Source organism: Colius striatus, chromosome 6 (assembly GCF_028858725.1).
Source record: "Colius striatus isolate bColStr4 chromosome 6, bColStr4.1.hap1, whole genome shotgun sequence".
NCBI classification, from domain to species: Eukaryota; Metazoa; Chordata; class Aves; order Coliiformes; family Coliidae; genus Colius; species Colius striatus.
In genome coordinates this window covers 27266376-27292995 of record NC_084764.1, presented here as the reverse complement: position 1 = coordinate 27292995, position 26620 = coordinate 27266376, and the positions used below count along the sequence as shown (strand labels likewise).

At 38.6% G+C, this 26620-nt stretch overlaps 1 protein-coding gene across 2 annotated transcripts in view; it reads right to left on the bottom strand.

Moving 5' to 3' along the window:
• TSHR (thyroid stimulating hormone receptor) overlaps positions 1–23161 on the bottom strand; it is a 63886-nt gene extending 40725 nt beyond the window's left edge. For both annotated transcript variants that reach the window (XM_061997885.1, XM_061997886.1), the window contains exons 1-2: positions 22883–23161; positions 1290–1361 (exon numbers count right to left, since the gene is read on the bottom strand). In XM_061997885.1, the coding sequence (XP_061853869.1) occupies positions 1290–1361; positions 22883–23055 (245 nt within the window). In that variant the 5' untranslated portion in view covers positions 23056–23161. The remainder of the gene's footprint in view (positions 1–1289; positions 1362–22882) is intronic.
• Positions 23162–26620: the final 3459 nt, after the last annotated feature.

Sequence of the window (26620 nt, the reverse complement as noted above, 5' to 3'; positions counted from 1 at the left end):
TATTTGTAGAAATTATATAGTTGAAACCATATATCAAAATCAAGTGTTATATTTGGAACAGTAAACACAGTCTCTATCACCCTATTGAAACTTCAGAAAGCTTTTTAAGTGAGTTCACAAAACAAGGAATGATCTGGTAGTTTTCATTGCTGATGGAAATTATGGGCTGGGAGAGGCAAGACATCTGGTATATATACAAGATATATACACAAGGCCAAGATATATATACACAAGAGCTCTAGTTAAAATACAGGTACTTGTTCCTCAACATAACGTTTACATGAAGAAGGTGGGAGTTAATGATTTGTAGCAGTAGTTATGCTATAAGAAAAATCTAGAAGTGCAAAACTATTCAAATTTAAACCACTGTCTATTCTTCATGAGATTTTAAAAATTGCTAACAGGAAGAGAAATGTGGTAATCCAGAAGGTATCCAGCAGGAGAGTGAAATGCTACCATAGCATCAAGTCATGTTAGGTTACTGCTATATCCAGCCGTATCTATGCTATTTTCCTACATATAAATGTGAAGTACGGGGAAGTTAAAACTCCATATTCTGATACTGTTTAGGGATTGAACTGGGAGTAGGCAGACAAGTTTACTGCATCAAATAGCCATGTACAAGATGATGGTTTATAAGCCAGCCACCAAGAAGAAGAAAAAAAGGTGGGACAACTTTAGACATCAACAAGCAGTGCAGTGCAAGGGCAGCTACTTTCAATAAGACAAATGTTGACATGAAGCAAATAGGTAGAGGCTACCTTTAAAGATTGCATCCATGCAATTTACACCCAAAGGAAGTGACACAATGGAAGTCCCTCTCACATCACTCCAATGCTAATGTTTTGGTGAATGTTCATCCCTAGTATAGAAACACCACAAGGTCTCCAATAAAATGAGTTATAAATCACGGTGGGAGCTGGAAACAAATTTTTAACAAGGATCATCAATAGAATCAGTTCCTTTGTTATGAATGAAACCATTTCTTGTATTCTGTGAACTGAAAAAAAAACCCAACCAAACCCAGTAAGTTTTATAGCCTTAGTTATCACATATATTTCAGTAAAGGTATGCTCTTATCCAAAAATGCCTAGTATGCCTTTCTATAGATAGTTCAGATTATAAACAATGGAAGTACTACCTGCAGTTCTAAAATGTAAGTGGTGAGGCAGCAAAGGTGCAAGAATATTTTCTTTTCAGAAGGTTTTATACACAAAGACAGAATTTTGGAGAAGGAAAGTAATTTTTAGTAAAAGAGCTAACAGAATAATTTAAGAAACAGAACTTACATCCTAGAGATGTTGGGGAGATTGGAAAAAGCATCACTTGGAATTGTTCTTAGATGAGTCTCCATAAACCTCCTATAGAAATAAAAATTAGGCAGTTAATATCCTTTGATAAGTATAATTTAACATTAAAAAGTCCTACACAACTCCAGCTCTGCTCCAATATTTCTATTCTTATCTTCCCTTTTCCCAGTGCATCCACCTTTGGCTCACTTCTGTTCCTATTTCACTATGTGGCTGGGTTTGCTTCATGTGCTCCCTCAATTTAAATTGCAACCTCTTGCATCGTTGGTCCTAGGAACTCAGCATTCAATGACAATGACAGACCTTCCAGAACTCTGGAGTATGACCAGCAAACATATTTGTCCTTGAAGTCAATGAAATATTAAGAGTAGAAGCATGGCTTTAATAATTTCATGCCCCACAAAGATATCCCATCCCTCATTTGAAGCAAGAAACTCAGGTATACCAGCCAAAATTGTATTAGAGCAATTCCATACTACCTGCACAGAATTCTCCACTTTGCAATAAATGCAACATACTTCCTCCCTAAATTTCTGATGTGGAGATGGCATGCACATTGTTATTTTTTAGCTTAAGCTCAGTTAAAGATGCACTTCAGAAGAGAACAGAATTATGTATCTTTCTCGTCTTCAGAAGGCTTCAGAAAAACAAGCAATATTCAAGGGAAATACTTAACATTTAGCAGACTGACTCCTCCAAAAAAGAAGGAAATGCTTTGGAAAATTAGTCTATAATGTCTGTTAAACTCATAACTTGTAATGAGGTAATATTTGTTTTTCCAGTACATCTGGGAATACACTTGCACATTTTACAGTGAGTTGTCTGAAGAATAATCAAGAACAAATTATAGATTTTTCCCATAGCTGTTGTTTAAGAACAGTTCAGTCGAAAAGAAATAAACAAATTTGGATGATTTCATAGTTCTGGTTTCTGCTTCGTAATGTCAAGTATGTGATTATAATAATAATTCATTTTTTACTGACAAAAATATCATCTTAAGTTTTATGAAGATTCTGGAACTTGCCTATGAGAAATAAAAATATCTGTAGAAATTCTTAAAACTTCCACCTTGAGCAAAAATATAAATTGAATGTACACTCCTGTCGTCTGGGGGGAATGAATCCCATCTGTCTGCTCCCCATGTATACCCTCCCTACCCCAAATACTTGTTAAAAAAATGAAGGGAAACCTAAAGACCTCTACTTTTCCAACAGTGGGTTGATATTTTTCCTGACCTAAATCCACCTAGCTCCCACTGAGCCCCCAACCAAGGGAATGCCAGTTGATCCACTTGCCTATTCCTTCCTTGCCTGTCAGTTGGTGTACTTGTCTTTCCCTGCACCCATAGCACCTTGACACCCATACCAGTGCTTTCCCATCCTTCTCCCTCCTCCACTTCTTTACTATGTTCTCATCTATTATCACAGTTGTAAACAAAGTATTTGTAAAAATTGGCTGTTTCACTGATCTTGCTGTTGTATTTCAACATCTGTCTGTATTTTCAGGCCTTTGAGGAAGCTGACAGTGGTGACTGGTTCTGGTTTCAGACAGATTTTAACAAATCTTAAAACAGAACAGACTGAATGAGGGACCTTGACAGGCTGGAGAAATGGGTCAACAGGAACTTTACACAGTTCAACAAGGAGAAAATGCGATGTCCTGTGTGTGGGACAGAACCACCACATGCATCAGTACAGCATGAATATATGACGAATAAAAGAGAATTCATTATATTAATGGATTATGATTCTTCCTGTCTTACAGGCTTTAGAAATTTTCTTTAAACCTGCATGTTACAATTTGAAACGTAGCAAATAAATCCAGTTTCCAGCCAGCCACAGTATCTTCACAGAGAAAGTAAGCTTTCTCAGAAAAAAGCAAAAAACTTCACTTGGAAAATATGCATTAGACTTCCAAGTGAGAAAACCTGTACAAATAAGCATTTATTTAATAAGCAAGTATTTAATAGGCTCATTTAATATCCTTTCTACATTGAAGCAAGGACAACACATATGAGAATGTTCAATACCATTTAATGAAAAAAATTTCTCCTGTGCTAACCTGAGTACTACTATTTTTTCCTACCTTTATTTTCTTACTCAGATTCAAAGCCTCAATAAATCCAGAAAAAAGCTTCAGTATTTGCTACACAAATTCTTTCAAAAAGAAGAATCTAAAGTCTGACGTCATTTTCATTACAAACATGCTATCAATATTTGCAAAGACACAAAAGCATACAAATCCCATTTTCCCTAAATGACTTGTTTTAAAAATAGCAATAAATATTTCAGAGGGACATTTAAAGTATTATTGGATGAGATTTAGTTTGCATTTCTTAGTTTCATAGATTAAAAACAGTTTGCCATTTTAAAAAGTTTCTTTCTGAATTGATATTTACACTAAAAGTTCACCTTGTATGTTCCTGACAGGCTCTGGTTGCTTACATCAAGAAAATGAAACTGTGATAAGAAACACATAAGACTGTTTCTGTAGAAATTTGCATTTTTGCTTTCTTCTGCCTCAAACACCTCTCAACTTGGAATGTAAAGAACTTCTTGGCCAAAAAGCAAGTACTACAGATATTCAGCTAACAACTGAAAAAATTCACACTTTGACTCCCTTCTGATCTTCCCAAATAATCATTAGCAGAATCTCAGTTTCTTAAAATTGGTCTTATTATTTCAATAATGAGAAAAAGAAGCTTTTAAAAAAACAAGTGTAAAACCACATAGGCTTCAGAATATTTTCTAAGAAAAAAAAAGGGGTTGACAAACTTAAAAATATAAGTATTCATAAGTGAATAGAGTGAAGTATTCAGACTTAAACATATTTGCTTTAATCACTGTACAGTATCAATGCACAGAACATTAGCCAAGAATCTAGTAAATAATAATCTCACTTCTCTCTTAAGCATTGTATTTCTAGTACTGCTAAACATGGATTCATTATTAGTGCTTCATTTATTTGTCCTATTTGAAAATGCACTAAGGAATTCTGTTGTTGGGGTGGCTGGAACCTACACTCCTATCAGTTAGGAGCTACCTAATCATGAATGAACATTTTGTTGGTTTCAGTATCAATTAGTCCTGTCACTTAAGAGCTGTAAAAGGACGCAGTTTAAGCCAGGTACAAGACAATGAAACTAGAAACAACCCTGTAAACTAAGCAAGTGGCATTGATTGCAATGCTGGGCAGAGAGGAACCTCATGAGGTTCAAGAAGGACAAGTGCAGAGTCCTGCATCTGGGAAGGAACAACCAGTACAGGCTGGGGTCGAACTGCTGAAGAGCAGCTCTGCAGAGAGAGACCTGGGAGTCCTGATTGATAATAAACTAACCATGAGCCAGCAATGTGCCCTCGTGGCCAAGAAGGCCAATGGCATCCTGGGATGCATCAAGCAGAGTGTGGCCAGCAGGTCGAGGGAGGTTCTTCTCCCCCTCTACTCTGCCCTGGTGAGGCTTCATCTGGAGTCCTGTGTCCAGTTCTGGGCTCCTCAGCTCAAGAGAGACACAGAACTTCTGGAGAGAGTCCAGCACAGGGCCATCAAGATGATCAGGGGACTGGAACATCTTTCATATGAGGAAAGGCTGCTGGAACTGGGGCTGTTTAGTCTGGAGTAGAGGAGATTGAGGGGAGATCTTATTGACATTTATAATATCTAAAGGGTGGGTGTCAGGAGGTTGGGACATCCCTTTTTCTATAGTAGCTAGCAACAGGACAAGGGGTAATGGGATGAAGCTGGAACACAAAAAGTTCCACTTAAATGTAAGAAAAAACTATTTCGCTGTTCAGGTGAGGGAGCCCTGGCACAGGCTGCCCAGAGCGGTTGTGGAGTCTCCTTCCTTGGAGGTCTTCAAGACCCGCCTGGACATGTTCCTATGTGACCTGATCTAGGTGAACTTGCTTCTGCAGGGGGGTTGGACTGGATGATCTCTAAAGGTCCTTTCCAACCCCTACTATTCTATGATTCTATGTTAATTGCTTTCAGTATATTCTGTTGTTTCACAGTAAGGTTTTTCTTATTTAAGACTGCACTTCAAAAAACTTTGTAAATAGTAATTTACACATTAACAGGTTTGCAGAAGTGCCTGGACAGTTTGGGTGTTCACTTAGTTCTCTCTTTGATTTAATCTATCTTTTCTTTTCCTTAAGGTTCCTACTGTATAGAAAGATGATCTTCAGATTACATGTAAATATGATGTTTTAGCAAATTCTAATAAAACTTTAGCTGTGACTACACATAATAGATAATGTTATGAGGATTTAGTAAGAATATAAGACAGACTACAGGTGATCAGTAACAGGGCTTGGTCAAAGGTATTGACCAGCCACCAGCCCCATTTCACACATAACTGAGCCTTTATATACCCCTTTATGTCTCTTCCTCCTTGTTCTCCCTGATCTCCTCCCCCTGCAGGTTGTTTTATCAATTTGCATAGTTTTACCAACACAGACACACATCCTCCACCCACCCTTGTCCACACCTCTGCTAAATATCCATGCATCTCTATCAGCTGCAAAGTCCAGGCTGGCACCTCTTTGAAGGGATACCTGCAGTTTCTTGATAGCTCATCAATGAGTAGTCTGGTTTCTTGTCATCGTTTTGTCCTTTGTGTTACTGTTTCTCTGTGAGGTCTGCCTCTCTGCATGTTTTGACACCCTTTTCTTAAGCATCTCATTTGACAAGCTACACGATCAGCTAACCTTAGGGAAGCAGACATTCTCTCATTCCATCTACCGTTACAGATAGCTTGCATGATTGCTCTGCATCATATAATAACACAGAATCATTTTTAATACTTTTACATTTTGCGTGACACAGCCTCCCTGGTTTTCAACCTTCTTCCTTTAATCAAGCAATGAAAACTCACCAAATACCCCTGGCATGAGAAAATATATCTTGTAATGCAAAAAGAAATATTTGCCTAATTAAAAATATTAAGCTGTTCACTTAAACTATTTATTCCAATGTCTATTAGATTAATTCAACACTCATGCTGCACTCCCAAATCTATCCTGGGATGAAACCTATAAAAGTCTTCAGCACTTAAAGTACCATTTATTATATACAATAGATATTATCCTAGAGTCTCACATTTCTTCTTTACACTTGAACATTTCGGTGCAAAACAGAGTACCAAAGAACTCCACCTTACATGCAAATCTGGAATACATGTCTTCTCTTGGTTGAGTACAAGGCTTGATGGATCTTTCTTCCCATTTACTGCCTTTTGGACTTTGAATCTACTTGCTCAATCCTGATGGTTCTGCCATCCTTTCTCACAGACCACTGCTGCACCTGGATTCGCTGAAATTGTCAGTAACAAGAGACTTGACCTTCAGTAAACGTCAGAGAAGGAAACCATTCTCATTTGGATGCAGCCTGTCTGCAGCAATCCCTGCAGCTACTTTAAAGCCCTAAATAAGGAAGCAAAAAGCATCTAGTGTGCCATGCCAGCACCAAGGGGACCTTGTCTGTTAGCAGGAGATGGAGGCAAATCATCAGTGAAAAATCAACATGAAACCAACATTCTCCTCAAATGTAAATCGTTTCACATTTTCTATATTAAGAAATCTAACCTTATGTACATGATTTTAACAACATCTGTGATATTACTTCAGTAAGATCGATCGCAGAAGTAAATATATATTTTATTCACTTAGCTTCCTCATTTTAAAGCATTTTAAAATGTCTGTCTACATAACTTAATAAATAAATAGAGACCATCCAAAGAATCTCAGACTAAAATGACATATTTATCATTTGAATCATGGTAAAAATAGTTGCAAGTACTTAAATTAACTAATCTCCACAAAGATATGGGGAAAAAATGACCATATGTGTAACAAATTAATATAATCTTTCTGAGAAAATTAAAACAAGCGATGACCTTTCAGCTTTTATATAGGAGAAATAATCACAACAGCTAAGATAATGACTAGGTAAACAATTATTGACACATTAATTTCTAGGGGTTTATATTTAGCTAAATCCAACATAAACTAAACAAAAAAGATTGTTAAAAATTATTCTGAAAGAAATGCATTGTTGTCTTTCAGTGGTGCAAAAAACAGATATAAAAAGGCATTTCACACAGTGAAATGCATGCTGAGCTTACCAGAAGACGATTACCACCTAGTGTCTAATGCCAGTATTACTAACATGGTATGAGCAAGTGGAATACTTGCACAGCAAAGTAACTCTTCAAGTAGGAAACCACTTCCGAATATGCAAGAAGACTACATAGCTACCTTCCTACAATTCATAGCATAAAGTATACATCAAAACTGTCCCAGCCCTAAGAATTTAAAGAAATACTAGATCCTTTGAAAATTAAAGTGTGCAGGTCAGCATTTGGGACAATTCTGTATTGAAAGTAAGTTCTTAGCACTAAATATATCCTTTTCCTACAAACCAAGGTGCATATGGACACTGTCAAACTGACAGGTAAGAACTCCGGTTGGTTACTTGCTAATTTATAGCAAACAGAAAACACTAGTCCACAATATTGGAGCTTATTTGTGCTCATTTTGTGATCATCCCACTGCTGCTTGCAAGATTTGAGTGAAAAATGAAGACTTTACAGGAAAGTCTGTCCTTACTCAATTTTACCCTCCACTTACGAGCAAAACAGTAGGTTGCTAATGTTGTTGAATAGATTTCTAAGTGTCAGTGCTAAAGAAAGCATGCCATTTAAATGCCTACAAAGCAGAGGTGTTTAATCCTTAAATAGCTGAGATGATTTGGCTGCTGCAAGGATGGACATACCCTTTGCTGGGTAGAAAACAGGCTGGATGGCCTGGCCCAAAAAGCGGTGGTGAATGAGTTAAACCCCATTGTTGGCCAGTCAGCAGTGGTGTTCCCTAGGGCTCAGTAATGTGACCTGTTGTGTTTAACATCTTTATCATTGGTCTGGACAAGCGGATCAAGTGCACCCTCAGTAACTTTGCAGACAACACCAAGTTCAACAAGAGTGTAGACCTGCTTGAGGGCAGAAAGGCTGCTCAGAGTGACCTGGACAGGCTGGATTGATGGGCTGAAGCCAATTGCATGATGTTCAACAAGGCCAAGTGCTGTGTTCTGCACTTAGGCCACAACAACCCCAGGCAATGCTACAGGCTTTGGGCAGAGTGGCTGGAAAGCTGTCTGGAAGAAAAGGACCTGGGAGTGTTAATCAACAGCAGCTGAACGTGAGCCAGCAGTGTGCCCAGGTGGCCAAGGCAGCCAATGGCATCCTGACTTGTATTAGACACAGTGTGATCAGCAGGACCAGGGAAGTGATTGTCGCCCTGTACTCTGCACTGGTGAGGCTGCACCTTGAATACTGTGTCCAGTTCTGGGTCCCTCACTACACAAAAGACACTTAGGTGCTGGACTGTGTCCAGAGATTGGCAACGAAGCTGGGGAAGGGTCTGGAGAACAAATCTTATGAAGAGCAACTTCTCCTCTGGAGAAGAGGAGGCTGAGGTGAGACATGATCACTCTCTACAACCACGTGAAAGGAGGTTGTAGCGAGGTGGAGGTCGATCTCTTCTCCCAAGTAACAAGTGACAGGACAGAAGAAATGGCCTCAAGTTGTACCAGGGGTGGTTTAGATCGGATATAAGGAAAGCTTTCTTTACTGAAAGGGTTCTCAAGTGTTGGAGCAGGCTACCCAGGGAAATGGTTGAGTCACAATCCCTAGAGATATTTAAGAGATGTGTAGATGTAGTGTTTAGGGACATGATGGTTAGCTTGGCAGTGCTAGGTTTACAGTTGGACTTCGTGATCTTAAAGCTCTTTTCTAACCTAAATGGTTATGTGAGTTTAAACTTGCATGAGGTACTAACAAACAGAAAGAACAGAAAGAACTGCAGAAAGATGCTAGCTCAGCAGGTAAAAACATAATCAGTACCACTAAAATATCAAGAAAAATCAGGAAACTAGCTACTGGCTTAAAGTTTCGCTTATCATTTCAATGCTAAAGGAAGATGAGCACATAAAATGCACACAGAAGTATTTCTTGCATATCACAGTAAGAAATCCCAGTGAAGATAATACTTCAATATGCATTTATAAATTTACATGGAAGACTTATTTAAAGTAATGTACTTGCAATGACACACTTGTATATCCTAAGAAATTGCAAGAGATAACTGGTAATTTATCATTTCATTTTAAATATGTGATTCTGTAAAATCCTGAACTTGACGTATCATGAAACTCTCCATTTTCCAAATTTGTTTTTCATATACAAATTTTTCTCTCATTAAAAGTAGCAAAGGTCAATTAAACAAAGAAAAAGTAATGGGTTTTAAAACATTGAGAATTTGCACATTATGCCACATTAACACTAGTGTTTGTAGAAACCATACAAAACTGCTTTGCATACTGGGAAGTCTTTGTAAAACCTTTGTGTTTAACATTTGAAGGATATAAATTATTTTCTCCATTGATGTTTGCCTTCCTTTATGTTTAAACACAAGGACTCTTGGTCAACTGTCCTCAGTTTAAAGATGTTTTAATTATTTTCCCCTTATTCAAGACAAACTTGAATAGATTATGATAAAGTTGAAAAGACCATAAACTACTATGTGAAATATTGAACATTAAAAAACCCCACCTCTAAATATAAGTTACTGCTTTTTTTGGTGGAAATACATTTTCAAGCCCTATAACCATCCCTATGAGCTCTGAAGAAAACTGGAAGCTACCTTTGACATTTTCAGTTCATATCAGCTTAAGATATCACTCACATTCCTGAAAGGGATCTAGTTGAAATATACTAGGTTCAAAGGATTAGTATGTATTCTTCTCATAGTTAAAGTGAAAGGAATTATTCATAACCACAACCGTGAGTCAGAAAAACCTGTTCTAAGGGTTCTTGAAGTTATTTACAAACTCTGCACTACTTTACTGTGCACACACATACCACAACCCAATGAAGTGACCTGATGAAGAACACGAATGAGTGACAGTAGAGGATCACAGACTACTGCAGATTAAAATAATTTTTGAACATTGCATACTTTTTTTTCCCCATTGCTTATCAGTCATTGTATTGGTAGCATTTCTTGTACACTTGTAATACTTTGCAAGTGCTGGGAACTGTACAAGCACAAAACAAAAAGCCATTCCCAGTAGAAACAAGCACTATTTGAGTATGTTTTAACTACAGACACAGCTTGCCCAATTAAAAAGCAGAGGTACTGCAAATGGTTCTTTTGTAGATACTAAGAAGAGGTTTGCTTAATGAGAATACCACACAATGTCTCAAAAGACAGTGGTCATATGACAATGGAAAATAATTTTTATCTTTTCCTTGTCTGCAGAGATGGGTAGTTTTTATGAGCTTAATACCAAAAAAGTGCTTTACACGAGAGTTAAAAAATTCTAGTTTTGGAGAAGATTTTGACAGTTGTTTAATAGACTGATTTTGTAAGTGTTACACTCTTCTGAATCTTAAATTACTACTGCAGTCTGTTTTTATTACATTGTTTTCTTTGGACAGTAAATTTCCAGCCCACTACACTTCAGAAGCACACAAGAGCCTTCTCTTGAATTGAGAAACAGAGCTTATTGCTCTAATTGTAAAAGTAAAGAGAAAGACTTAAATTTTAGAAAATATTGTAACTAGTAAGCAATTGTTTACAGAGAATTTTGCAAAAAGCTAATGATAGTATGTTTTCTGTTAGTTAAGAAGGCAATTTTTCACAAATCAGACTTCTTATATATTTGCAAAATCAACAAGTATTTGATATTTCCCATAACATGGATTTACAGAACCTTATAACAGTCTAAAAAAGGTGATTATACTTTAAAAACTGGACCACATCAGAAAGTGCTTTAAAACAACCTAAAATTTCTGCCGTTATCACCAACCGTGATGGAACATTTTCACATCAGTTCAGATAGATTACTGTCAAATGTTCATCTGCCAAAACAGGGATGAGAAACGTGAGGTACAATCTCAGTTCCTCAAAAACTCAACTTCAAACATGTGCTTTTGTATTCTGCTGGACTCTGCTGCTCTTACGTGTCCTCATGTTTACAGGATGCACATTAAAAAGTCTTGAGAACCCTAACAATTTATGTTGTGAAACTGCTAGTAATACAGCAGCCTGTTAGCCACACTTAGGTGGCTCTTAACTAATCTAGTGAGTAGGAAAAGTAGGGGTTTTTTTTGAAGAATTAAAAATTATCCCATCTGCAAATAGCCCACTTTACGTCAACTGTTTCTATTCCAGATTCTGCAATCCAGCTAGTGCCTCAATACCTTACCCAAGTCAACGGGAAACAATGATACTCAGGATTTTGAAAAGTCCAACACTATGGACTCAAGTAGAATTAATGATAGCATCTACGGTAAATTAATTACAATTTAAACCTCGGTAGTGATAATGAGCTGCTGACACATGCTAAAATAAGTCTAGTTCTCTCTTGGTCTCAAGACAGTGAGTGCGAACTGTCTGGATCTAAAGCAAGCACCATAGAGTGATTTTCTGGAAATCTTTTGAACTTCTTATAAGCCTCCTTTAAGTATTGAAAGGCCACAATAAGATCTCCCTGTAGCCTTATCTTCTGCAGGCTAAACAACCCCAACTCTCTCAGCTTGTCTTGTTTATATCCCTCCTCTGGACCTACTCAACAGGCCCCTGCCTTTCCTGTGCTGAGGCCAGAAAAACTGGAGCAGAGTAGAGGGGCAGAACCCCTTCCCTTGACCTGCTGGCCACAATTCTTCTGATGCAGCCCAGGACGCAGTTTGCTTTCTGGGCTGTGAGCGTGTGTTGCTGGCTCACATTCAGCTTTTCCTCCATAAGTACCCCCAAGTCCTTCTCTTGCAGGGCTGCTCTCAATCCCTTCATCTCCCAGCCTCTACTGGTACTGGCAGGTTACCCCAACCCATGTGCAGGATCTTGCACTTGGCTTTGTTGAACCTCATGTGGTTCAAAAGGGTCCACATCTTGAGCTTGTCCAGGTCCCTTTGGATGGCATCCTGTCCCTCAGGTATGTCTACCATTCCATTCAGCTTGGGTTCATCTGCAAATCTGCTGAGAGTACGCTTGATCCCACTGTCTATGTCATTGATGAAGATATTAAACAGTACTCATCCCAATTCAGACCCTTGAGTGACATTGCTTGTCACTGATCTCCATCTGGACATTGAGCTTTTGACAACTACTCTCTAGATGTGGCCACCCAGACAAATCCTCATCTACAGACCAGCCTACCCATCAAATCTGTACCACTGCAATTTAGAGAGGAGGATGTTGTGAGGAACTGCACCAAAGGCCTTACAGAAATACAAATAGTTGGCACCAGAAGCTCTTCCATTATCTACTGATGTAGTCACTCTATCACAGAAGGCCACTAGGGTGGTCAGGCAGAACTTGCCCTTGGTGAAGCAATGCTGGCTAGCTCAAATTCCCTGTCCGCCCTGTGCCTTAGCATAGCTTCTAGGAGGGTCTGTTCAATGATCTTTTCAAGCATAGAAGTGAGGCTGACAGGTGGGTAGTTCCCTAGGTCCTCCTTTCTACTCTTTTAAAAATGGATGCAATGTTCCCCTATTTCCAGTATCCAGGGACTTCATTTGACTGCCATGATGTCAAATGTTTTCAAATATCGTGGAGAATGGCTGGCAATTGCATCAGCCAGTTCCCTCAGGACTCTGGTAAACATCTCATCAGATCTTGTAGACTTACATATCTTCATCTTACTCAGGTGTTCTCAAACTTGATTTTCTCTTACAGAGAGAGACTTTGCTTTCCTAGTCTCAGTCTTGTGGCCCATTCACTTGAGGGGTTTGGGAAGAGGTTGCCAGTGAAGACTGAGGCAAAAAAATGTTGAATACTTCAGACTTCTCCTCATCTGCCGTCACCAGTTTGCCAGTCTCGTTCATCAGGGCGGTACACTTTATTTGACCTTCCTCTTCTGGTTGGCATACCTGTAAAAGCCCTTCTCATTATTCTTTGCATCATCTTACATGGATATGTAGAGTTCTTGTGCTATATGGAAAATACACTTAAAGATCTGCCAGTTCTGTTCTGTCCCCTTGCCCCTGAGGGCAGTTTCCCAGGGGTCCTGTAGACTAACTCCTTAAGCAGTTGGAATTTTATTTTCCTAAAATTCAGGGTCCTGACTTTACTCTTCACCTATTTCGATATCTCTCAGGACTGTGAACTTCACTAGCGCATGATCACTGCAGCTCAGGCTGTCTCCAATCTTGATGTCTCAAATCAGCCCACTTGTGTTGGTGGCTGATGATACAGCTTAGCATCCCCTCTGGTAAAGCTATTACCTGGCTTAAGAAGCTGTCCTCAATGCACTCCAGGATCTCCTGGATTGCCTACAGCTAGTAACTGAGAGAGACCCACAGATGAAAGAAAGTGCCTGGACTTTTTTTTCTGATGACTACTAATAGAAATTATACTTTCCTAAAAACACTGGCATATTTTCAGTATGATCAATTCTAAATGTCTTACCAGTTCTCAGCTCACAACTAAATGTTCTTTAAAGACTACAATTATTTATTATGGTTAACTAATTCTGGGCAGAAAATCTGTCTGGCATTACGTGGCCTCCCTGCTGGCCACCTTTCCTAATGGCCCCCTACCTTGCTTCATCTGCACCAGAGAAATAAGTACTCTGAATACAACAGAAGAGCTATGTTTCTGAAATATCAAGCTAAGAGTCTATAAAAGGCTGCAAAGAAAGTTCAAATGGGACCATGTCATTTCAGAAAGCAGAAGTCAGAAGCGGTTCACCTCCTACAGGAAAAGAGAGTAAGAACAGGTTGTAATTGCTGGCTACTATTGTTTCTAATCAGAGGATCACTAAGTGCCTGTAATTGCTGGCAGCTGCTCTGCAGAGGTCAAAAAGGCAAATTGAATGTTAGGAATTATTAAGCCAGAAATACAGAACAAAAAAAGAAAAATGTTTTGTCACTGGTCATCTACAGCACCTGCAAAAGGATGTTTAAAGGTACAGAATGACTTGGATACAATAAAACCTATATAGCCACACAGCATCAAGGCCTTTCCTGCTCCTCACACCACCCCATCAGTGAGTGGGCTGGGGATGCACAAGAAGTTGGGAGAGGACACAATCGGGACAGCTGACCCTAACTGGGGGTCCAACTGACCAGAGGGATATCCCACATCACATGACATCATGCTCAGCATATAACACCGGAGGAAATAGAAAGAAGGGGGAATGTTTCGAGCGATGGTGTTTGTCTTCTGAAGTAGCCGTTACACATGATGAGCCTGGCTTTCCTGAAGATGGCTGAACAGCTGCCTGCCCACGGGAAACAGGAACTGGAATTCCCTGCTTTGCTTTGCTTGTGTGCTCAGCTTTTGCTTTACCTTTTAAACTGTCTTTATCTCAACCTACAAGTTCTTTCACTTTTCTGTGGTGACTAGTTGTGAGCTAGAGTTAAACCACAAAAGTGATGAAATTCCTCTCCCTTCCTCCAAGGGACTGATGAAAGTTGGGAAAAGGGGAAGTCTCTGTCACAACAAGAGAGTAACCAAAGGTTAAAAATTGTAAAATATGGAGCTTAACATGGCTATTAGAAAAATAATTCTATTCCTTCTTTGTGGGTAGATTCAATTACAAAGAAAAAAAAAATTCAAGATCCTCTTCAGAAGCAATCTTCATTACAATGTTCTGTCATACCTGGAACATGACTGTATTCATTCAACTGAAGCTGAGACAGTCCTGATGGCAATTTTGAAACTTATGGAGTCAGAAGAAAAGGTTTGCTCCTGATATGATTCTGAACATGTGTATCTATACAGATTGTAAAATCATATCTCTGAGCAACAGTATTAACTTTTTTTCTGGTGGTTTGGAAGTGATATTGATATCTTAGATGCACAAGAAGAGAATCTTCACTCTTTCCACCAAAATGATGTCTTTTTTTCTGCCTAGCCTTTCTTTCTCGCCATTTGCACGATTACAACATTTTTCAACTTTTTTTTTTTAAATTTATTTTCTTGATTTCTCTATGAGACAGACATGGATTATAAAGTCGTTTCAGTACAGAGGCCATTCTCCCAGACTGTGAAAACATTTAAGTAGGTTCTGTTTGCATTACAGACCACTTGAACCATGTCCCTTTAAAGAAACCTTCACTTGTTTATTTGAGAATCGGGAGTTTGATTGGAATCTGCCTAGTTGAGCAGGCAGAACAGAATACTTTAATTTTCTTTACATTTCAAATGTAAATTAAGACATTTCCCTCTATTGCATTTGAGTGAAAAACGTGACACCTGGTTTTGTGAGACAAAGGAAGTCTGAGATCATATGTGACAGATAGGAAACAGGCTTTAAAAAAACCTGAGAGGCCTTTAAAATTCAGAAAGATTTCTTAAGCCTCATTTTTTTTTTTGTACATGACAAGCATTAAAAGCACAGAGAAATGTAAAGAAGTGTTCTTCATAATACTAAGATTCACCGGGCTATTAGAAATCAAATTACACAGGAAGTTACTTCAAAACTCCTTGAATTTCTCCTGAAAACACACCCAAACAGTAATTTTGGTTTGCTTACCTTAAATGTCTTCCATTTATAAATTACAATAGTGGCAGAGCTCAACTTAGGGAAATAAACACAACCCTATTCGAGAAATGTGCATATATTACACGTGTAAATACACAGTTTTCAATTGCCTTACAGATGCCTGTATTTGTCTGTATCTATCTGCAGTCCTACATTACTTTTGTAGACAAGAGCCATCTATGTTCTTGTACAATGCCCACAGTTACAAGGTTTTGGTCCACAGATGACAGTAATATAGACAATGAATGAAATAATTAATGGAATTTTCTTTATTTTTCCTATTTGAGGAAAGTGAGTAATGGAGTTGACTTGTGGTGATGACAATGAAAGTTAAATACAGTTAAGTATGAGAAGTGCAACTGCCATGAAAATGGATGTTCAAACTGTAATTTATTTTGAAGGGGATCCAGAACAGTACTACAAATCCAGTGGCAGCCTTTCAAAGACTTTTTTTCTGCCTACCAGATTGTCTAAAATCTTCAGTGAAGTACAAGGAAAACAAACAAAAGGAGATATGGAAACATGGTCAGCTTCCACAACATTTATATTAACAGTAATAAAAGAAATGGTGTACTAGCTGGTATTTCAGACTACATAGCATTTTTGGTTTAGAATCTTAGATAAACTGAGGAAGACAGAGAACAGGGTACTGCAATATTGTGATAAGAATGATAATATTCAAGTAAATAGAACAAAGTTTTGACACTGATCAAAGAGAGCACATTTATGAGTTTCTAAGGTAACATATTAATTTGTGTCCTTACTTAGATCTTCCTTAAGAAATAGTTTTCACTGTTATTTTCCAACATGTATAAACATTTATGTATGGATTTCACATATTAAAAATAAGTTTATGCAATTATCTCCTCCCAAGAGAGACACTTATCATACAAGTAAAATTTAGTTGTTTGTTAGGGAGAAAAAAAGAATCTAGTTAATTTCCAAGATTTGTAATAGTTTGAGTAAATGCACTCCAAATAAATCATTGATTAAAAATAGGAAACAAAGGAGAAGAGTAGACGACATTCCACAGGGATGTGGGTAAGAACTTAGGCTGCTTAGTACATATTCATAAATTAAGGAAGTTAAAAAAAAAACCAAAACACACAAACCCACCAAAATCAAAAAGGAAGTGTAACAGGAAGCAGACCTGTGAAATTCTTTGTGAAAAGACCTTGTGGATACAAGAAGCTAATATAAGCTCAAGGCAACATTGGATGTGCAACTGAGAGATCCATTGAGAATTTAAAAATAGGCAAAAATATATATTGATGAACAGGCTCGGGAAATTCCTTCAACTGAAAAAGGTGAGAAGATGGGAAAGTATTAAGGGGGTATCAAGTGTGCATGGCCTGTTCTTCCCCTTCCAGTCTGTCTGTGGCTCTCAGATACAGAGTGCTTGGCAAAATGGGCCCTTCATGTAAATCAGCATGGCTATTCTTATGTTCTTAATGTCACTGCTGTAGCTTAACAAAATCATTGTTTCTAATTTAGATGACAACTCATTTCACTTTTATACTTCAATTAAATATATTAAATTAAGGGGTGGAATTTTTGCTAATTCCATTCTTCAGCAGCTAGAAATACCTTACATTTTTTTCAGGAAGAAAACCTCCATCTCTTCCTAACATCTCTACATATATCGTTTTACATGATAGAACACCAATTCTACTTGTAGTGCCTCGTCAGCACTGGTATTGATGCATTTAAGAATGGCACATCTCTGGAAAATTGTGGATTATTTGGAAAGGATTCCAAGAAAAGCATGAGGAAGAAAGCGAAGCACTGTAAAAGACTGATGATAGGACCTTATGAAGACTTCATCTCTGAAAGCTTTTAAAAGCAAAACATCTTTCAGAAACAACATTAAAATAGTTGATTCTGCATAGAGACAAAAGAACATCAGCTCATGAACTCCCTTATTGTCAAAAGTTAGGACAATATCATGTGGAAACATATTATACATTTTTCCTATACTCTTGTCTCAGCACCTGCTCATGGACTCTGCCAAGCACAGGACTGTGGACTATGTGGATTTTTGGTCTGACCAAGTACAAAACCATTTCTCTGCTCTTAACAGGATTTCCTTTTAAGGTACTTCTTCAGAATATTTTTCCACATGTTAATGATGTCATAGGCTACTTTTAAAATAATTCAATTACAAAAGGAAGTAACTGAAGGTAGAGTAGGAAATGAAAAAATCTGGGGAAAAGGGAAATTGCTATACTGCCATCAATTCTTACATGACAATTCCTTTCAGTAACATTGTCATTTTATCTTCTGTTTTTGCAGTGAAGGGAATAGTTACCTTTGCTAGATGAAACAAGTACTCCAATAGGAAGACTTGAAAGTTTCAAACTTAATCCTCTATTGATTATTAGATCTTTATGTGAAAGGTTTTGTTTTAAAAGTATTCAGATTTAGACTCCAATGTTTAAGCCTAGAAATGATTCTTAAATAATGTCATCATCTTATTTTTATTAAGTTGATAAGAAAAATATTTCTAGTGAGGAGTTGGTTGGACTACATCAGTCTGAAAGAGAAAGGAGGCAAGGGTAACAAATTGCTCATAATCCTTGGATCATGAAAGAGAAAAAAACTGTTCACAAACAAGCACTTATTGTTTTATTACAGTGTATTTTACCACATGACTTTCACAGACAGTGAGTTTACTTAAGAAGTTGTTAGAAAGCAAATACAATCTTTTTGCTACAGTTAAATGGAAGTGAGCCATTCACAACCCAAATATTTATTTACAATGTAATTATGATTACATTACACTGAAATCTTATGAGGCCAGTTTCTAAAAGATGTTGGCAAGAAGTAATATATGAACCTTTATGAAGCTAAACCAGCAAACCATAGGTTTTGGTCTGCCTGCGGTGGATCTGTGTAACTCCTGCTCACTTTAAGGGCAACTAAACTCACTCAGAGGGAACAGTAAAATTTCTCATTTTTAGCTACCAGTAACAGCTGGCAGCAGGTAATTAAGGAGAAATAGATATAATAATGACAGCTAACTCACCAAGATCACAGCATATCTATGTGCAGTTTACCACAACATTTAGATTAAAAGAAACTAGGAACAGTCTTAATAAGGAGCAGCCTACACTCAGACTGATGTCATAGTTCCAAGTAAAGTTCAGCTGATGAGTTCCTCATAGTCTGAAAATTCAGAGTTTATTATCACTTTGTTTTCCTCTATGCTTAAACATGCAATCAATCCATAAAACATCTTTCTTTCCAATGTAAAATAATTAGTTTGTCTTAAGTCTTGGTTTTTGTCTTAAGGTTTGGTTTTTGTTTTTTTAAAATATAATTTAAAAAATCGATATAGTCACATATTTCTGATTTCTTTGAGTAACTAATACATTTGTGAGGCAAGCTTTCCCTTTATGAAAACCATTTTGATTCCTTCCTATTTTGATTCCTTCCTATTCCTTCCAAAGGCAAGGTATTAAGCAAAGGTATTGAGGATATTGGAAATAGGAAGGAGATCTGAAGTTATTATAGTAAGCAAATGCAGGGCATGTAGAGAACAAATAAATAAGAAGCAAATCTTAGTTGTATTGCTGAAGGGCAAACACTTAAAGCCAGCTAATAATAGATTCATAAAATGAAAACCATTGAGAACTGCATTGAAATGATGCTGGGATGGTGATACCATCTGAATATTCATCATAATGATGTCAAGAAAGATGTTACAATAATTCAAGAATTGTAATACAGTTCTGTCTTTGGATAAAGGTTCCATAGGATTTTGGTGATCTCTAAGTAATTCTTTGCAGTCAGTAATCCCCACAACCTAGGAGCTCTGCTTGTACTGAAAGGCCAGGATCTCCCCTGATATATTCCACCAAACACATAGGCGGTTATAGCACCAACTATTGTTCTGCTCCAGCACCAGGCTGGCAAAAGAGAAAAACACTGTCAGACAAGGGTTGAGACACGGATCCCCTCAGGACCATGTCCATAGTGTGTCACAGCACAAAGGAGATTGTGGGAACAAGATTAAGAGGAGGCAGAAGTGAAGGTGGGCCAGGCTGGGGAAAAACTGTGCCAGATCAGGCCAGAGCGTCAGCTATGCAGACAGAAGCATGAGAAATAATATTGATGAGATAAAATTATTGATACTTAATTTCCCATTTTATAGGACTGTATTTCAATACCACTTAGAACTGCTTTTTTACCATAGCATGATGTATATAATCCTTGACTTTGGGCAACAGGACGAGTTTGCCTGTAATACACAAAATCTTTTTCTTTCTCTTTTGTTTACTCTACACAAAAAAGAAAAATCTTGTACTGAAAAAACAAGCATCCTCAAGAACAACATCTGTGTACTCAGGCATTCTGGATAAGCACTTGCATTAGCTGTATTTGGACAAATACACTGAACAGGATTTAAAACAAACACACATTCCTGGCTGAAGTTCATTACACTTTTTGACTAAAACAGTTTAGAAATAAATGGGTTTTTTTCAATTTCTTATCATCATGGTTTGATTAAAAAATCAAAAACACTTACACTAGTCTCATAAAGTAGGGTAGAGAAATGAGAACAGTTCCAACTGAATAATTGCAATGAAACTTTAATTGGAGTTTCAAGATCCTGTGCACTGGAAAAGAGCTCACCATCTCCAAAAGCTGACAAAACATTCCTAGACTCATCAGTCTCTTAGCTTTACAAACCCGACAAAACTGAACAGCTACATAAGAAAGTTTTAAAAGTGGCAATCTTGACATTCAAGCATAACCACCAAGAAGCAACGTTAATTTAGATAAAGTGGCAAAGTTTTTAATTTGGGGAAAATTGTAGAAAGTTTCAACATATAATATACAGATATTTCAAAGATGTGTTAACTTGTTCTTAACAATTATTTTAGAAGCTTTTGTATTTCATTCAAAACCATTGTCAGTTGCAAGGATGCAAAACATGACAGAATCAAGGGCATACACCTCGGAATTTTTGAGGAAAACTTTGTGTTGTTTTATCCTCCATGTGCAAGTAAGTCAATCTGAAGCATCTGAAAGTACTCTGAACGAAAAACAGATATAAGTAACTGTTATATCTTCCATTTAACATATGGACAGAAAGATTAAGTCATTTGCTGAGAGCAATGGTCTACAGAATTAGACACAGTCCACCAGACTTCAGCAATTAAAATAAAAATACAGAGAAAACTGCAAACTGAAGTAGAATATGTTAGGGGTTTTGTTCATTTGTTTCATTTAAAAAGAGCTTTGCGTTCCTTATTTCCTTATAGGATTCTCCCATTTATTTTCAAATCAAATAGACTATATATCTGATGTTCTACCTTTTCAACCATACACTATAAAGTCACAATTGTCATTACCTGGAATTTTTTCTTGTCTTATAATGACTACATAGGGAGTACATTTCCTGAGAAGTTTGCAATGGTCACCCAGTTAGTATAGATTAAAGTACATCCAAAATAAAAAGAAAAAAGATATTTCCCAATCATTTTTAGTAACTACTTTTGCCATGGAAATCAGATTTTCACTGGGTATTTTTGGCTTTTAAGAAACAGTGGCTTATGATCTTAAGAGCCTCCATTATAACAAGTGTTTAAAACACTGGAGCTCCAGAAGCCAAAGTGCTTCATTCCTGAAGCTGCAGGTAGGTACTTCAAGGAAAGTATCCAATTTCATTAAGTGACCTCATTGTTTTTATTAACTATTTTCAATGCCTGTACAATGGCATAATTCTATAAACTGAAACCACATTATTTTCTAGCTTGTCATGGTAGATTTGAAAGAATACATTATTTGTTACACAGAACTACTAATGTTACATACAGTAACATCATTGCAATTTCAAACTAAATCCCATATACAAAAGTATAACAACAAAACCAAAATCTGCATTATTTAAAATCTTATCAACTGAAATACTGCAATCGAAATATAAAACAAAATTAAAGGCATGCATAAATAATGGAAATAACAATTTTTTTCTCTGTTCAGGTAAGTGATCAATTTGTTATGTCTTTACCTTCAGGTGTTAAAAAATCTTGATGAGTACATTCAAATAAGCTCAAATACCTTCATAGCTCATATTTTCAAATAAAGTCCTGAGGATCATCAAGACATAAACCAATGTTATTGTTTTATCCTGCACTTAAAATTTGAGTTTGTTTATTTAATCAGAAAATAATCTACTTAGAACTTAACAGTCCTTTGGAGACTAGAAACACTTTGTGCCTGATGAGATAAAGTAAAAGCCAGGAGTGATTCAGCTGCTTAATTATAGCTGACTGGTGCAAGTTTCAGTTTCCCTAGAGAATTTGGCTGATATATCTCTATGGGGCTGACAGATATGACAGGATACTCTCTTGGACTGGCAGTAGGAACTCAGACTAGATATTGTATGGTGCCTCTAATGGTATTGAACAATTAGGTTTAAGTATTTGAATTGCTCTGTCACTTTGGAAAGCTCCAAATTTGCTGCTCTATCCCATACTTCACATTTTTGTTTATCCAAAGTACTTCATCTCTCAGATGGTCTATTGGGATTCTCAGTTCCCATGGATTCTTTTTGTCAGGCTTTGGCAAAGAAGCTGAAACTGCACAGAAACTTTTGTGGATCTCTTTGTGAGGTGGCACATCTAATTTCTATTCTTTTTTTTAGTTCCAAAACTGTATTCTTTTTATCCTTCCATCCCCTCACTCCCTAGGCACATGCCACCCAGAATCCAGCCTTCCACTCAGTCTACCCACAGACAGCCCAGTGACTAATTTTCCCATATACTAACCCAGAACTTTTGAAGCCCAAGAAACAATAATCTCTTCACATCTCTGTAAGGTATGAGAGTCACTTTTCCTACGTCTCCCTGTTGCACAGAGTCCTCACACTGCTGCTCCCACTATGTTGTACTGCCCAGGTGAATCACGGCACTCAACCCTTCACCACCTCCCTCCCTCGTCTCACAGCGCATTAGCTCAGAGCATCTCTTGCTTGCAAAACTGGAATACTGACAACTGGCTACCTTCTCGTCTAATGTACTCACAGGGTCTGGGTGTTCTCCGGAAGGCTAGGAATGAAGTGGATGTCCCTGCAAGTGATCTTGTAGTCATCCCAGTCGGAACACTCGCAGAAGGCTGAAGGACACCTCTCTGTGCCCTGACTACACGGCACCAGCAGCAGCAGCAGCAACTGTAAGGCTACCGGGAGGCACAGCATCTTCCACCGCCCGCTCCCGCTCTGCCTCTGGCTTCTCCGAGAGCACCGGCGGCGCCCCGGAGCTGCAGCGGCGGACGGCACTGCCCCGCCGGGCGCGGCTGCTAGCGACAAGCGGCACTTTCGCCGGACAACGCAGCGGCGACAGGAAAGGTCTCGGCACCCCGTGCCCGGCCTCTCCTCCGGGGGAGCTCCGTCTCCTGGTGCCAGCCCCCGTGCCCGCCCGCCGTGCCCGCCCGCCGTCCAGCCCTCCCTGCGCTCCCCTCCCCGCCCCGCCCCGCCCGGCCCGGCTGTGCGGCCGCCCGGCCCCTCGGCGCCGCTCCGCGGGGTCCCCACCTGTCCATCAGCAACCCCTCGCCCGAGCCAGCCGGCCTGCGCGGAGCGAGCGGGCTCCCAGCCCAGCCCAGCCCAGCCCAGTCCAAGGCCAAACCCAAGCCCAAACCCAAGTCCAAGCCTAGTCCAGCGCATTCCCCTGACCGTGGACGTTTCTTTTTGCATCTTTGTAGACTGCAGGAGGCGAGGGGCTGAGTATCCGCAACATTAACTCACCTGTGCAAGCAGTGAAGTTCAAAGCAGATCTTCACACCGAGTTAAAGTCACTTACTGCAAAATAGATACGTGCTAAATGTAAAGCGGTTTTAAAAAGCACCGAAAATTGAGTAGCAAAATTAAAAAAAAGAGTAGAGAAAAAAAAAAAGGTGAACAAAACCCTACCCTTGCAAGAAATAAGGTGGAATTATTTTCACTTGAAGTAGCAACCTGCTGCAGTCACTGTTAGGGACATAGGTTTACAATGGACATGGCACAGATGTTCCCACAATGAAGCAGCTGTATCTGTGCCTGACAGACTTAGTACAAGCTGAAGAAAATATCATTACTATTAATTTAATTCTAGGTTTCTTCAGAAACATGATATAGCCTTGTTACAACGAAATATTTAAAAGTAATGAGAGAAAAAATATAATCCGATGACGTAGTAAAGAAGTTCTTTAATACTTTCCCTCAACATTTTTTTTTCCAACTAAATGCCAGTGTTTTCTCCTTCATGCAGATTCTGTGCCTGTGTAGCTACATAACAAGAAAAATGCCCACAAAATGTCAATGAAAATATTTTTAACTCTGGGAGGAGAAAACTTGAAGAAGTAACCTACTCAGTCTTCTTGGACAGTTAGGTCAGTTATCCAAAAGTTGTGAGTACAACACATCAGATATTATTTTGACAGAATTTAAAAAAAATAATATAAGTCAATTCATTAGTACGTCTTTCCTAAATATAATTAGTGTTCTCAACAAATCTTCTTCAGATGGTTAAATAATGCTATGTCCTTAAATACAATACCAATCCTGGAGCATCTTTCTTATGAGGAAAGGCTGCAGGAACTGGGGATGGTTAGTCTAGAGAAAAGGAGACTGCAGGGGGTTCTCATTAATACTTAAAAATATCTAAATGGTGGATGTCAGGACGTTGGGGCATCCCTTTTTCTCTTGTGTCTAGTGACACGACAAGGGGTAATGGAAAGAAGCTGGAACAAAAAAAGTTCCATTTAAACATAAGGAAAAATTAATTTACTGTTCAGGTGAGGGAGCCCTGGCACAGGCTGCCCAGAGAGGGTGTGGAGTCTCCTTCCTTGGAGGTCTTCAAGACCCGCCTGGACATGTTCCTATGTGACCTGATCTAGGTGGACCTGCTTCTGCAGGGGGATTGGACTAGATGATCTCTAGAGGTCCCTTCCAGCTCCTACCATTATATGATTCTATCTTGCAGCTGTATATCTGTGCTTATATCTTTTGTGAGGTATCTCATCAGATATATTTATCCTGTTTGGGATAGAGGTATCCTTAGGTGTTTTCCAGAGACGGGACAAGCTAAAGCACTCACCACAGAGTGCCCTAGACAACTTCACACTCTATTGCATGGAATTCTCTTGGGAATGTTGTCTGTCCCACACCACACTCATGTCCTTCTGGCACATGGTTCATATCTGTAACTCACCCTACAGCCTGAAGAGCCACCACGCAACCACCACTTTTTGGTGTTCATATCATTGTTACTAAATAAAAATGAATTCACAGGCAGATCACCAAATTTCAAGGTCAATGAACAAGGGAGCTGCACGCTCCACAGAGGTACGGAAAAGGACAAAGGTGTGACTCAGTGTTGTCAATTAGACATAGAGCTCTGTAACTGTTCACTACATTGGTCAGCACTAAGGGAGAATCCAGTTTGGTGTAAGCCAGACCAAGTTGTTTGAAGCTGCTACCAATGTGTTCAGGCTTGCCATCTCTCAACAGTGGGGGTGATGTTCTTTCCCAGGTGAGGGCTAATGACAAACTTCATGAAGAAGAAAGCCACAAGCTAGCACAGGTTCTGAAACACCTATTTCTGGGCTGCTGTTCCATTCCATTCTGTCCTGCCCAATCCCATCCTGTCCCCTGTGGAAGCTAGACACACCATATCCCATGTAGCACAGTAATCCAGGGTCAGCAAGTACAACATTGCCACAGCTGCTACAATCTGCAAAACCTACTGCTTAGTCTAAACCCTCGTTGTTCAAGACATCCAGGGTAATGCTGCCTAGCATTCATGGGGCATGGCCTGTCTTCCTGTTTGGGAGATCATAGACAAGACATACATTCTCATCCATCCATCATACTAGTTGTGGGACATAATTGTATCATTGCACAATACTGCCAAGTCTTACTAATCTTTGGGGGCAACTCATAAGAATGTGGGCCAAGGTTGTGGTGCAAGCTCAGAGTTCTTTGTGCTCCATATCACCTCACTTTCATGATCTGAAACAACATCTGAGTACCCTCTGATTGTGCAGGGAGGCACTTGCCAAGATGTTCAGGACCTGCCTCCTTATTTCCTTTCATTCTGTTACGGTTTCTGATTTACACTGCTGTAGTCACATGACAATAATTTTAAAAAACCAAAATGCAGATGCTTCAGAGATTTAAAAAAAAAAAAAGTATAGTGGAGTTAGACATGCTTGGGGTCCTCTATCCAAAGGGAGTAATCATCCTCTTAGTAAACTTCAGCAAATATACTGTGTGCTCCAAAATTCAGACAATGCCTATAGGGTTCTCCCAGGATATCAAAGTTCTCCACTGGTTTTCTTGTTCTTATTGCTGAAATATTCAGCTTGTCCTGGGGACACCCTATGCTGTATTAGCAGTAGCACATTATATTTCAGTTCCTTTTGGCTTTGGCAAAGAAATGTTTTTGTTGACATAGGCTGACACAGAGGCATACAAATGCATCTAGCAAAACAAATCTATCACCAAAGGAATCTGTCATCTTCTGGACGAAGTCTCTTATCTGTCATGAGTCTATTCTACACCTGATTTCCAGGCAGTGTGTACAAACCATAGCTGTTTCATCCAGCATGCAACACTGCCTACTGTCCAGAGGTGTCTTTTTGTCTTTGGGCAACAGCATTAAAATACTGTTACAGCTTAATCTGTTTTCTCACAATCAATCTTGATGATTTAATTATCACTCGGAGTACAACAGAGGGTCTTTACTGTTCACCAGATGGCCTTGTTAGCAGGAAGAGACTAGGCA